The sequence below is a fragment of the Brugia malayi genome (genome assembly GCF_000002995.4).
Source record: "Brugia malayi strain FR3 genome assembly, contig: Bm_016, whole genome shotgun sequence".
Taxonomy (NCBI): domain Eukaryota; kingdom Metazoa; phylum Nematoda; class Chromadorea; order Rhabditida; family Onchocercidae; genus Brugia; species Brugia malayi.
In genome coordinates, this window is record NW_025062293.1 from 1 (window position 1) to 14,008 (window position 14,008).

The window sequence follows — 14,008 nt, forward strand, 5'->3', positions numbered from 1 at the left end:
ATATTTTAAATTATTAACTCATACCATTTCTCTACAGATATAACAATATCACTAGAAGACATTTTGATTAATTCATGTCACATTCTGCAAATATAACAATATCACTAGAAGACGTTTTTCATTACTACATTAACTCATACCATTTCTCTACCTATATAACAAGATCACTAGAAGGTATTTTGATTACTTCATTAACTCATAACATTTCTCTACAGATATAACAATATCACTAGAAGACGTTTTTGATTACTTCATTAACTCATACCATTTCTCTACAGATATAACAATATATCTCTACAGATATAACAACATCACTAGAAGACATTTCGATTAATTCATTAACTCATACCATTTCTCTACTGATATAACAATATCACTAAGAAGACATTTTGATTAATTCATTAACTCATACCATTTCTCTGCAGATGTAACAATATCACGCCATTCCTCTGCAAATATAACAATATCACTAGAAGACATTTCGATTAATTCATGCACTTCTCTGCAAATATAACAATATTACTAGAAGACATTTTGATTAATTCATGCCACCTCTCTGCAAATATAACAATATCACTAGAAGACGTTTTGATTACTTCATTAACTCATACCATTTCTCTACCTATATAACAAGATCACTAGAAGGTATTTTGATTACTTCATTAACTCATACCATTTCTCTACAAATATAGCAATATCACTAGAAGACATTTTGATTAATTAACTCACACCATTTCTCTACAGATATTACAATATCACTAGAAGACGTTTTGATTACTTCATAAACTCATACCATTTCTCTACGATATAACAATATCACTAGAAGACATTTTGATTACTTCATTAACTCATACCATTTCTCTACTGATATAACAATATCACTAGAAGACATTTTGATTACTTCATTAACTCATACCATTTCTCTACCAATATAACAAGATCACTAGAAGATATTTTGATTACTTCATTAACTCATACCATTTCTCAACAGATATAACAATATCATTACAAGACGTTTTGATTAATTCATTCCCCATCTCTACAGATATAACAATATCACTAGAAGACATATTGATTAATTCATTCCCCTTCTCCACAGATATAACAATATCACTAGAAGACGTTTTGATTACTTCATTAACACATACCATTTCTCTACAGATATAACATTATCACTAGAAGTCGTTTTGATTAATTCATTCCCCTTCTCTACAAATATAACAATATCACTAGAAGACGTTTTGATTACTTCATTAACTCAGACCATTTCTCTACCAATACAACAATATCATTATAAGACGTTTTGATTACTTCATTAACTTATACCATATCTCTACAGATATAACAGTATCACTAGAAGACATATTGATTAATTCATTCCCCTTCTCTACAGATTTAACAATATCACTAGAAGACGTTTTGATTACTTCATTAACTCATGCCATTTCTCTACAGATATTACATTATCACTAGAAGACATTTTGATTAATTCATTCCCCATCTCTACAGATATAACAATATCACAAGAAGACGTTTTGATTATTTCATTAACTCAAACCATTTCTCTGCAGATATAACAATATCACTAGAAGACATTTTGATTAATTCATTAACTCACACCATATCTCTACAGATATAACAATATCACTAGAAGACATTTTGATTACTTCATTAGCTCATACCATTTCTCTACCAATATAACAATATCATTACAAGACGTTTTGATTACTTCATTAACTTATACCATATCTCTACAGATATAACATTATCACTAGAAGACATATTGATTAATTCATTCCCCTTCTCTACAGATTTAACAATATCACTAGAAGACGTTTTGATTACTTCATTAACTCATACCATTTCTCTACAGATATAACAATATCATTACAAGACGTTTTGATTACTTCATTAACTCATACCATATCTCTACAGATATAACATTATCACTAGAAGACATTTTGATTAATTCATTCCCCTTCTCTACAGATATAACAATATCACTAGAAGACATTTTGATAACTTCATTAGCTCATACCATTTCTCTACCAATATAACAAGATCACTAGAAGATATTTTGATTACTTCACTAACTCATACCATTTCTCTACAGATATTACAATATCACTTGAAGATATTTTGATTACTTCATTAACTCATACCATTTCTCTACAGATATAACAATATCACTAGAAGACGTTTTGATTACTTCATTAACTCATACCATTTCTCTACAGATATTACAATATCACTAGAAGACATTTTGATTAATTCATTCACCTTCTCAACAGATATAACAATATCACTAGAAGTCGTTTTGATTAATTCATTAACTCAGACCATTTCTCTACCAATATAACAATATCACTAGAAGACATTTTGATTAATTCATTAGCTCATACCATTTCTCTACCAATACAACAATATCATTATAAGACGTTTTGATTACTTCATTAACTTATACCATATCTCTACAGATATAACAGTATCACTAGAAGACATATTGATTAATTCATTCCCCTTCTCCACAGATTTAACAATATCACTAGAAGACGTTTTGATTATTTCATTAACTCAAACCATTTCTCTGCAGATATAACAATATCACTAGAAGATTTTTTTGATTAATTCATTCACCTACTCTGCAGATATAACAATATCACTAGAAGACATATTGATTAATTCATTCCCCTTCTCTACAGATATAATAAAATCACTAGAAGACGTTTTGATTACTTCATTAACACATACCATTTCTCTACAGATATAACATTATCACTAGAAGTCGTTTTGATTAATTCATTCCCCTTCTCTACAGATATTACAATATCACTAGAAGACGTTTTGATTACTTCATTAACTCATACCATTTCTCGACAGATATAACAATATCACTAGAAGACGTTTTGATTACTTCATTAACTCAGATTACTTCATTACTCTACAGATATAACAATATCACTAGAAGAACATTTTGATTAATTCATTAACTCACACCAATTATTTCTACAGATATAACAATATCACTAGAAGACATTTTGATTACTTCATTAGCATCATACCATTTCTCTACCAATATAACAATATCATTACAAGACGTTTTGATTACTTCATTAACTCAGACCATTTCTCTACCAACATAACAATATCACTAGAAGACGTTTTTGATTACTTCATTAACTCATACCATTTCTCTACAGATATAACATTATCACTAGAAGACATTTTGATTACTTCATTCCCCTTCTCTACAGATATAACACTATCACTAGAAGTCATTTTGATTAATTCATTCCCCTTCTCTACAGATTTAACAATATCACTAGAAGACGTTTTGATTACTTCATTAACTCAGACCATTTCTCTACCAATATAACAAGATCACTTGAAGATATTTTGATTACTTCATTAACTCATACCATTTCTCTACAGATTAAACAATATCACTAGAAGACATTTTGAATAATTCACGCCATTTCTCTGCAAATATAACAATATCACTAGAAGACATTTTGATTAATTCATGTCACTTCTCCATTGATATAACAATATCAGTAGAAGATATTTTGATTAATTCATTAACTCATACCATTTCTTTACCAATATAACAAGATCAGTAGGTGACATTCTGCTTATTTCATTAACTCATACCATTTCTCTATAGATATAACAATATCACAAGAAGATGTTTTGATTAATTCATTATCTTGCACCATTTCTCCACAGATATAACAATATCCTTAGAAGACATTTTGATTAATTCATTAACTCATACCATTTCTCTACAAATAAAACAATATCATTAGAAGACATTTTGATTAATTCATTAACTCTTACCATTTCTCTACAGATATAACAATATCACAAGAAGACATTTTGATTAATTCATTAACTCATACCATTTCTCAACAAATATAACAATATTACAAGAAGACATTTTGATTAATTCATTAACTCCCATTTCTCTGCAGATATAACAATATCACTAGAAGATATTTTGATTAATTCATTAAGTCGTATCATTTCTCTAGAGATATAACAATATCACTAGAGAGCATTTTGATTAATTCATTAGCTCTTACCATTTCTCTACAGATAAAACAATATTACAAGAAGACATTTTGAATTATTTGTTAGCTCATACAATTTCTCGACAAATATAACAATATTACAAGGAGACATTTTAATTAATTCATTAACTCATGCCATTTCCCGACAAATATAACAATATTACAAGAAGACATTTTGATTAATTCATTAATTCATACCATTTCTCGACATATATAACAATATTATAAGAAGACATTTTGATTAATTCATTAACTCATACCATTTCACTACAGATATGACAATATCAAACAATATCACAAGAAGACATTTTGATTAATTCATTTACTCATTCCATTTCTCGACAAATATAACAATATTACAAGAAGACATTTTGATTTATTCATTAACTCATACCATTTCTCTACAGATATAACAATATCACTAGAAGACATTTTGATTAATTCATTAAGTCGTAGAATTTCTCTGTAGATAAAACTATATCACTAGAAGATTTTATCACACTAGAAGAACAATATCACTAGAAAAATGTCTTCTTGTGATATTGTTATAATTGTTGAGAAATGGTATGAGTTAATGAAAAAATCAAAATGTCTTTTAGTGATATTGTTATATCGGTAGAGAAATGGTATGAGTTAATAAATTAATCAAAATGCTTTCTAGTGATATTGTTTGATATTGTTATATCGGTAGAGAAATGGTACAAGTTAATGAATTAATCAGAACATCTTCTTGTGTTATTGTTATATCGGTAGAGAAATGGTATGAGTTAATGAATTAATCAAAATGTCTTCTAGTGATATTGTTATATCTGTAGAGAAATGGTATGAGTTAATGAAGTAATCAAAATATCTTCTAGTGATCTTATCATGTTGGTAGAGAAATGGTTTTGAGTTAATGAAGTAATCAAAATGTCTTCTAGTGATATTGTTTTATCTGTGGAGAAATGGTTTTGAGTTAATGAAGTAATCAAAATGTCTTCTAGTGATATTGTTATATCTGTGGAGAAATGGTAGAGTTAATGTCATAAGCTTCAGCTGTATTAAGGAACACGGGAATTACTCATGAAGTCATATACTACATTAAAACGAACTTCTAAGTTTATCATCTTTTATGGATTACGGTGTGCAACTTCAAAAAAGCAATTTTTCAGTTCTGGATCGACTCGAGCTTACCGAACAATTCGTAGTAACATTCATTTTCCCATCCACGAGCTGATGGTGAAAAAGACAAGTTGATTCATCATTAAGAAGTTACCAAAAACATAATCAGCCAAATTCCTTCTACTTAATTAATCCAAAAAAGTATCATTTTTTACGCAATCACTACAGTAAATGATACTTTTAGTTTAATTTTAATCCGACTCTAAATTATCCTGGAAGACTTTTTTTATTGCACAGAAATTTATCTTCGTAAAGTGCTAAGTTATTTCTGAAGTGAGTTTGCAAATACTGAATTTTCGCATTTTGTTAAAAAGTTCTCTTCCTGCAGATGATCACCACTAAAACGGCATGAGCTCAATGGAAATATCTTTGCATACTTCTCAGTGCAACCTTTTATAACATCACTTTCTTCAAATTCAATCCAGTGACCAAACATAAAGGTTCTTTCAGCCTAAAATATTTTTCATCCTACTGGCCAATTTATAGTAACAGCTTATTTGCATCAATTAAATTTTCACTCATTTCAATTTTGCATAATAAGAATAAGTTGTTAGAAGTTAGCTTCCACTCGCTTGTAGAAAATAATGAGCTCGAAAATCCAGATGCCAAAGAATAGAAGAGAAATGTTTTCTCCTACATAAACGACATGCATTATTTCAGTTTCATTGAGTGCTAGAGTAGCAACGACATCATACATCTTTAACTGAAATATCATCCTGTTCATCCAGTAAATATTTTACCCAAACAAAATCTTAAGTTAAAAAGCTGGAAGGATATAATAACTGAAGAATGAATATCGAGATTAACCTTTCAATTCCTAAGTCATATGAATTAGTCTTTCTCCATAAATTCCTTTTTACCTATAAGTTAAAATATCTGTAAATGTATATTTTCAAACGATATGAAAAACTGAGCTTTCTGAAGCTTTTTTAAACAGATCAGTCAAGAAAAGACATTCCAAAACAATAATAAAAAAATCGATAAATGCTAAACAATTTGTTTTTTACATACTATTTCATCCATTTATTTCAATCACAATACACTTCATTACGCTCTTTCTAGTTTCTAATTAACTGCTACAGTTAGAGAAGCTTCATGGCCAACACTTATTCAGATATATAGAAAGATAAACTGCATATAGAATCATTACAATTCAGCGGAACAATACTCGAGAATACATCTGCTAATAATATCCGATAATCCGTTACATTCAGGAGATAAGAATTATACAGCAAGAAATAACAAGTCATAGGAATGCCAGTAAAGTCTTAAATACCTCAAAATTAGTAGTTCAGCTAATATGTGTAACTTATTCAAATATAGCAGTTCTGGACCTGTCCCATCACATGAATACAACACCATCCAAAGACCTATGAAATGCTCAATGGAAAGCTCGTTACAGATCACAGCACCGCAAAATGTCACCTTCACCGCATTTCCCACCTGCCATACTACAGATCTGACCAGAATAAGCGGGTAATGAGACGGGTGGGGCTGAATGATAAGGGCAGTTCCACTTTATTGGTACAATTTGTTGACATACGCAGGGACGTGTGGAGATGACATCGGTAATCGAGAGTGGAACACGTAGAGGATGATCGTTTTCGAAAAGAAGGTAAAATCATCGATGAGCAAGACTGAGAACACTTTGTCAATAATAATGTGCAATGGTTTGTTAAACCATAATTTAATACATAATTCTTTGATCAGTACATAATAGGTACATAATCCTCTTTTATGAGAAGAAAGATTAGAAGGGAGTCATTTCTAGTGTGAAATGGAGGCATTTAACCCTTGAAGGAGGTAACGCTACATTCAGGACCAATTATATATTTAACACAGTGCATTTAAAATTAATTACTTGTTTGATTAAAATGCTGACATGCAAATTTGGTAAATTACTTAACAATCTTGTTACTGATAGAGATGATAACAGATACATTGTTATCAATGCTCTTACAGCCATCACGCGTCGGTGACACTGTGTATGTACGAAGGTGAACTTTGTGTGTCGAAATGTGCATATTTTGAAATTTGCCGTACTTACATTCTTGAATTCTATAATCTATTGGGAAATTTTAGAGTTGTAAAGAAGTTTTTCTTTACGACAGTCTTTTCTAATTTTATTTTGCTTTGCTTAGTTATCACGATATGCTTGTGGTTTGGGTTCACATTTAACTGATTTAAATTTTTCTTATTTCTTATTACCTTATACCTGAATTGTATTTGTTTTTTAGAAGCGAAGGACTGGAACAGCAGTATAGAAAAAACAGTCACAAGTTCGGAATTCTACTTTTCTACTATCATCCATTCAACTTTAAAAATTATCTCTTTACCTTTGATAATACTCTATGTTCTGCACAACAGATTGATGATCTTAAACTTGTAAACAAGGAGCAACCTAGTCAAAAAGGTCAGTCGGCATTTTGTCTTAATTATCTCTATATTTTCTCCTGTTCATTTTATTGTAATTTTTGTTTCAGAAACATGTAAAAAATCAAAAGAAGGTTGGTTCAGTCACTGTTTCTACAGTCGAAGAAACGGAGGATGAACTGGAAGCGGTAAGCAAGAACTATTAAATGAATTATGAACATGGAAGAGTTTTAGAGTGGATTTTTTTACGTTTTCAGAAACAGTAAGAAAAATCTAAACGATCATTTAAACATTTCTTAGGAACTTTGTTCATATATGCATTACACTTTACTTTGCTATATCGGAGTATGTAAACGGTCTGGATTTTAAGGTTATGTGTTCTGCGACAGTAAATGATCAGATTTCCGAAAGCTAATTACTATCAGTTTGAAAACCATGCAGAATTCACATAATTTTTTGCAGATTTTTTCTTGATTTAATAACAGTAACAAGCATATCAACATAAGTTAAATCTCAGTTTATTCTAGCGACAAATAGCAGAATTATATGCACTGAATGCTTGTACGAATACCAGATGAAAAGGAAAGGAATGTTGAAAAATGATATTTCGATAGAGTTAATTGAGGCGAAAAAAGAGAGGAAAACAATTGAAGAACACTGTTATAATTAACTTCTGGTGATTTTCTTCATCCATTTCTTAGGAATAATAATGCAAGGATGATAGATCAAGTTATCGAATTTCCTGAAAAATACTTTTTTTTTTTTTAATATTTTTGAAGTTTCCTTCACCTTCATCATTTGCACGAAAACTTTTCATTTAGTGCTTTAAGCATTACATGTGCGTTTTGACTAAAATTCACATGAAATTCAACATTTAAATTAAAGCTTTTCTGTTCAGTGTCTTTTTGTAACCTTTTCTCTCTTTGCGCAACTTTTTTGGGTCATAATCACTTCCAATGGGAAATTCGATGATTTTATCGCATACAGATACTGATATTTTGTGCTTTGGAAGCGCTAAACCTTTCCTTAAAATTGTTTTCGTTTCTTGAAATTGTTTAGAAGATATTGATCGTAGCATTTTTATCTGAAACTGTTCTTTTTTCAGTTTTTACATTAGCCGTCAAGCTCATGGTTTTGTCTTTTCCAATTTTCAAAAAATTGAGAAATTTGTCTTTGTTACAGTGATTCTTTTCTTTTGGAGCTAGTAGGAATGAGCAATGAGCATTATGCCATCATTTTCGTATTTCGCATTGTGGGCGTTGAAAAGTGATCTCATAATAAATAAAAAATTCTTTATGGAATTACTCTTTAATAAATTCAGATAGAGTTCCGAATGGTAAGATATTAGGAATAGGGAAAATAAATTGAAGGGAAAAATAAAAAAAAAAAATTCAGAATGGGAATGTTAGCATATTTGCTGCTTCTTTTTTGAAAATCACTTCGGTTTTGAATGTAAATCCTATCCTCCGCAGTTTGTGGGAAACTGTTCTTATTTCCAAACCCAAAAAAGATAAGATAAGGGAAGAGATAAGATAAGGGAAAAATCAAACTGAGTTGTAAGTTTTTGTGAGGTGGTTATGATGAAATACACACTTCTCTCGCTGCTATAGTTACTACGTCCTCGGGCATTTCGAGCTCATAATCATAAACACTGTTTTGGTCGACATTACTATGAATAAGTAATTCAACCTGTAACAACGATGTTAATAATTTTATTAATCTTGATAATGTTATTGGTAGTGATACGTAAGATAGGTTACGGAGGAGTGTGATTTAAGGTACGTTCCAATTATACTAATTTCAAACACTTACGAAACCATTTTTTTCCATACTTGCCAATATCCAATACTGCAGCATAGATTTTGATGCAACCGGATGACGATTCACTTCTCTGAGAAAAATTGGATAGAGTGTTATTTAAGCAGTTCAATATCAAATAAGCTAAACAAATTATCGAAATTTTAAAGAATGCTCAGTATTTTTTCGAATGTTGGAGAAATTTTTTAAAAAGATCGAAAAGTCAATAATTTCGAAAATTTTCAACAGTATTTTGGTAGCGCTGAAAACTAGCTTGTCTTCTCAAACTTGAATTTCACGGGTTGAATTCCGGATTTCCAGAAAATCACATCTGAGATAATTAAAAAATTTACTTGATCGTATCTCCTGGACGTAGGTGAATAGCAGCAAGGCTCCAGCATTTAGCTGAAGCTACTTGAAGTCGCTCTCGAGCATCATATGATACAGATAACCCTAACAAATCGCTCTCATCCGGAGGTATCAAGTCTCTCGCATGGACGCATACCTGTCAAATCAAAAATGGATAATAGTATTTAATAAGTAAATGGGAAGAAGTGGATTGAACTTTGATGATATTCGTTACAGCGTCTCGCAAGAGTCACAGCTTCTATCTGAAATAAATTCACGATCACAGTCCCAATTCCGATGCAAAACCTTCTCAGGTAGTCATAATTTATAGACTTCCGATCATCTGTTAAATTATAAAGTTCAGAATTTTTTTTTATTTCTGACAGCCAAGGATAATTACTGTGTAAACATTAACAGCTCGTAGAAGTTTAGTTTCACGTTTCACTATCAGTGTTTCAATAGTAGATTGAACACGGCGACAATGAGAATATGCATTTCTCCGAAGTTTTACAGAAGCTCTCTATAAACATTCAGAAAAACCTTAATCATTTAAAACCTTGGTACACAACAAAAGTGCTTCTGGAATTTATTAATGATTTAATAGTGATGAGTAACTTTCCATAGACATCAGGAGATGATATTCTGAATTTAACTTTCCTTTCCCTTCCCATTTTACCAAGGATACAATCTATTCACAAGCAATACGTTGGATCTACAGGACTTTCCTCATAGATTTTTCGAGGTCGTTGATGGATTTTAGAATATGCTAAATATTTTTAAGTGAAAAAAATACAGCTGTTGACTTATGCATAATTTCTATTAATGTTATAGAATCATGGATTTCGATATCATCGACAGATAGAATGATGTCACCGACAAATGCCAAATTAGCTGCCGCCCCACATGGATCCACGAACACTATCTAAAAATACAGCAATTTTAACAAAGTTTCTCTATGCCTTTTTTGTATTGACTAATCTTCATTATTCTCACAATGGACATACTTATGCATAGAATTTTCAGTTTCTCAAAAAGAAAATGAAATTCGAATTATAAAGATAAAGTGAAATTTAAATCTAAATTTAAACGTCACACCTTCCATGTAGTTTTTTGAATTCTTATACCGAATGGCTTGTTCAAAACTATTGTTTCCTAAATATATGCAAAATGTTTAGGACCCAGAATTTTTCATTTTAATACATCAAACTTCTTACTTTATATGTACCTCAAACGTTATACCAAATAGTCATTCAAAACTATCATTTTTGTTATCGCAAATTAATATCAACTATCCATAATTATAAATAATCATTCGTTCCTAGCACACAATCGTATATGTAAACATCTGTAATATCCGGAAGGCTTCAGCATTACATTTCCTTCCCACTTACGTTACTGTTCTTACACCTAAATTTTTTTTCACAAATATTTTAATAAGAACATGGGTACTGGCCACCATTATGCATAATAGAGAGAATCAAGTGCACACTTCTGACAGTCCTGGATGATTCCATGGTCTTGGCCACTTATTTTGGCCCTCACCCATCCAGCAATGAATAATTCGATAATAATGATGTCTGACATTATATTTTGTCTTATTTATACTAAAATGTAAACTGTAAATTCGAAATGAAGGAATGAAAAAAAAAAAAAAAAAAAAGAGATTTTCTTCTACTTCCATCTTGTACAATATCAGCCATCTCCCGGGATAATACAGGGAGGCAAAATATTTAAAACTTATTCAATCAGTTCATTCAAGCAGATATAAACGTCAACTGATTGTCGTGCTTTTTCGGTCTGAATTGATGTTAGCAGTAACTTAGCATGTAACATCGATGCCTTAGGGAGCAGTTTCAGCTTCACATCAATCTTCTTTCATAGTGAGCGTTTCAAGTGAGTCTAAAAAGAAAAGAAATTGTAGACTTAAATACTGATATTTTGTCTTATATGCTTACTAAAACATGGACAAAATGCCTCTCTTTATGCAAGGAACAGGCAGTAATGTCTCTATATAATTTCTCGAAATAACTTCCTCGTCACTTTTGTTTTCCGCGTAATTGTTGAGAGCATACTGCACAGCTAAAACTATGCACAGTTAACAGAGATATAGCATTCCTAAAGAGACAACTGAATAAGTCCGTCCCTCTCTCACCACATTTTCATCAGTGCTGCTCACTATTCTTCCATCCTTCAGCTACTAGAGCGGGAATTTAAAATGATGGATTTGATAGGAAAAAGAGAACTTTGAATAATTCGACACTTAATAATTTGATGTAGATCTGATTCACTGTATTAGTATGAAGGTGACTACCAGTCGTTATTGGACGGTTTTATTTCATCTTTGGTGCTTAGCCTCGCCCTTCGAAACTTCGCAAGCATTCATCCTCGACTGACGCATTCCTTGTGAACCATTCACCTATCCACAAGGACATGCATGCAGACAGGGAGTGAGTAGCTAAGTAGTATAATTTCAGGACACAACTGAGATTGCGAGATATATTTGACGTTTTTGTTTGTGAGCATATCGAAGATGATCGGTTACGTGACAAGCTTAGTTGTCCGACATATGTTGTTCCTGAAATATTGAAAGATTCTCCTGAATATGCTGGTCGGTCGGCTGACATTTGGGCACTAGGAGTTTTATTCTGTGTTTTATTATTTGGAAGGTTGTCCGAAATAATTTAGACAGCATAAAATCTTACTTTGATCTCTATTCTAATACCAAAGAAGTAGGAATTTTTATATGGTCCATCAACATCATTTCCAGTCTTTCATCAAAAATGTTTTAGTTATCTTTTCAACCTCAAAGATTGTTTTGCCGAATTCTTAAGGCAAAATTTAGCATCCCTCCACAGATTTTGATATCACAGGCAGGTATACATTATTCCTTCATATAGGACCTAGTAGTTATATTACTTTTAATAAAATATTTCTGTATTTTAATTTTTTTTTCTGGAATATTTTTGTCATTGATTATATATGGTTCACTCGAAACATCCAGGAAATCAATTTTTACAGCACGTGCTTTAATTTTTGGCATGTTGCGAAAAGAATCGTCAGAACATCCCACCGTTGAACAACTGCTCTACATAGCTTTGGATGAACAGTGTTTAAACAAAACTAATGTTGTGTCATTTCGTTCTACATTACTAGGTATTTAAATTGTTAAGCCTGTTAGCATATGATTTGAAATTTCAGCGATGTGTGCCTTAAAAATTTTTTCTCACTCTGAAATTCATATATGCATGCAGATGCTGAATTTACTTAAGGTTGGCTGGAAATACCATCTTTCCGTGGAGTAATCAGTAATTCAGCTTTTGAATTCGCAGGACGAATCATGAAGGTGATTTTTAATTTCTCAACCAGTTTTTCTTCAAATTATCACAAAGTTTCGTTGCGAATTAATTTTAATTAAAATGATTATCATTTATATCTATATATACTTCTCGATCAAGTTTGTTGGAAGCAAGGAATTGTATGATATTTTTTAAATTGCTTAGAGTTGGTCAAGCAAAGTTCTGGTTTCGCATTGTGGCATAAAAAGATTTTAATAACAGTGGTAATGATTTCATTTGCTTCTTGAAGAAAACGAAGACCAAGTAGTACCAGCTTTCTCACCTGCAATGTGTAACGTTCAACAACATTTGCGAATAATGCACAACATTATAGCTGATTCGTTCTTGGCCACAGCAAGCAAAGAAGAGAATGTCGCCGAATTGCCTTCTCCTTCACATTTTGCTCCTGTTCTTGCTGTGATCACTACTTTTCCTGATAATGCTCTTCTGCTACACCTAGTGCAACATAGTGTCAATCTTCAAGAAATCAAGAATCGTTTTACTCGCAAGTTAAAAGGTTTTATTATCTTTGACGTTTGGATGAGTCCTATTTTATTTCTGAAATCTTGGAAGTAATAAAAATATTTTATTGCGACACATAATCAGGGCAAAATTGTTACATCCTAATTGCAATAGAGAGTATTATCAATATTAGTTAGGTAGGATGTTATGCTAAAACCAGAGAGGTTAATTTTGTCAGATTTATTAGTGAAGAGATCGATTGCATAAACGGTGTTACTTTGCAAATTTTGCCTTTTGAGAATTGCAGAAATTGGCTTAGGATTGATAGCAATCATTATATATATTCATCACAGCGGCACAAATATTTTATTTATTGGAAAAAAATATTTATGATAACTTTTATATGAAATTTGGAAAATTGGATCGTTCATGTCTCTTTGCAATTATTAGAATCTTTTGCGG

At 31.1% G+C, this 14,008-nt stretch overlaps 3 protein-coding genes across 5 annotated transcripts; 2 read left to right on the forward strand and 1 right to left on the reverse strand.

Annotated features, from left to right (window-relative positions):
• Positions 1-8,329: 8,329 nt before the first annotated feature.
• On the reverse strand, positions 8,330-11,295 carry Bma-mpz-5.3 (Uncharacterized protein; the record flags this gene model as incomplete). 2 transcript variants are annotated; one of them, XM_043082852.1, is made up of 9 exons in its annotated part: positions 8,330-8,346; positions 8,517-8,688; positions 9,198-9,293; positions 9,417-9,495; positions 9,755-9,906; positions 10,150-10,269; positions 10,543-10,671; positions 10,845-10,901; positions 11,239-11,295. In XM_043082852.1, the coding sequence occupies 9 exons, from the start codon at positions 11,293-11,295 to the stop codon at positions 8,330-8,332; spliced, it is 879 nt and encodes a 292-aa protein (XP_042938786.1). The 2 variants fall into 2 exon arrangements, with proteins under 2 accessions (XP_042938786.1, XP_042938787.1); XM_043082853.1 differs by lacking the exon at positions 10,150-10,269.
• A 926-nt stretch (positions 11,296-12,221) lies between these two features.
• Bm11101 (Uncharacterized protein) lies at positions 12,222-12,332 on the forward strand (the record flags this gene model as incomplete). Its single annotated transcript, XM_043082854.1, has 1 exon — positions 12,222-12,332. A coding segment is annotated over one exon (111 nt), but the record flags the coding sequence as incomplete, so codon positions are not given.
• Positions 12,333-12,787: 455 nt separating this feature from the next.
• Positions 12,788-13,505, forward strand: Bm8280 (Uncharacterized protein; the record flags this gene model as incomplete). 2 transcript variants are annotated; one of them, XM_043082855.1, is made up of 3 exons in its annotated part: positions 12,788-12,902; positions 13,019-13,092; positions 13,419-13,505. In XM_043082855.1, 3 exons carry the CDS (start codon positions 12,788-12,790, stop codon positions 13,503-13,505), a joined length of 276 nt encoding a protein of 91 aa, XP_042938789.1. The 2 variants fall into 2 exon arrangements, with proteins under 2 accessions (XP_042938789.1, XP_042938790.1); XM_043082856.1 differs by lacking the exon at positions 12,788-12,902 and having other exon boundaries at positions 13,087-13,092.
• Positions 13,506-14,008: the final 503 nt, after the last annotated feature.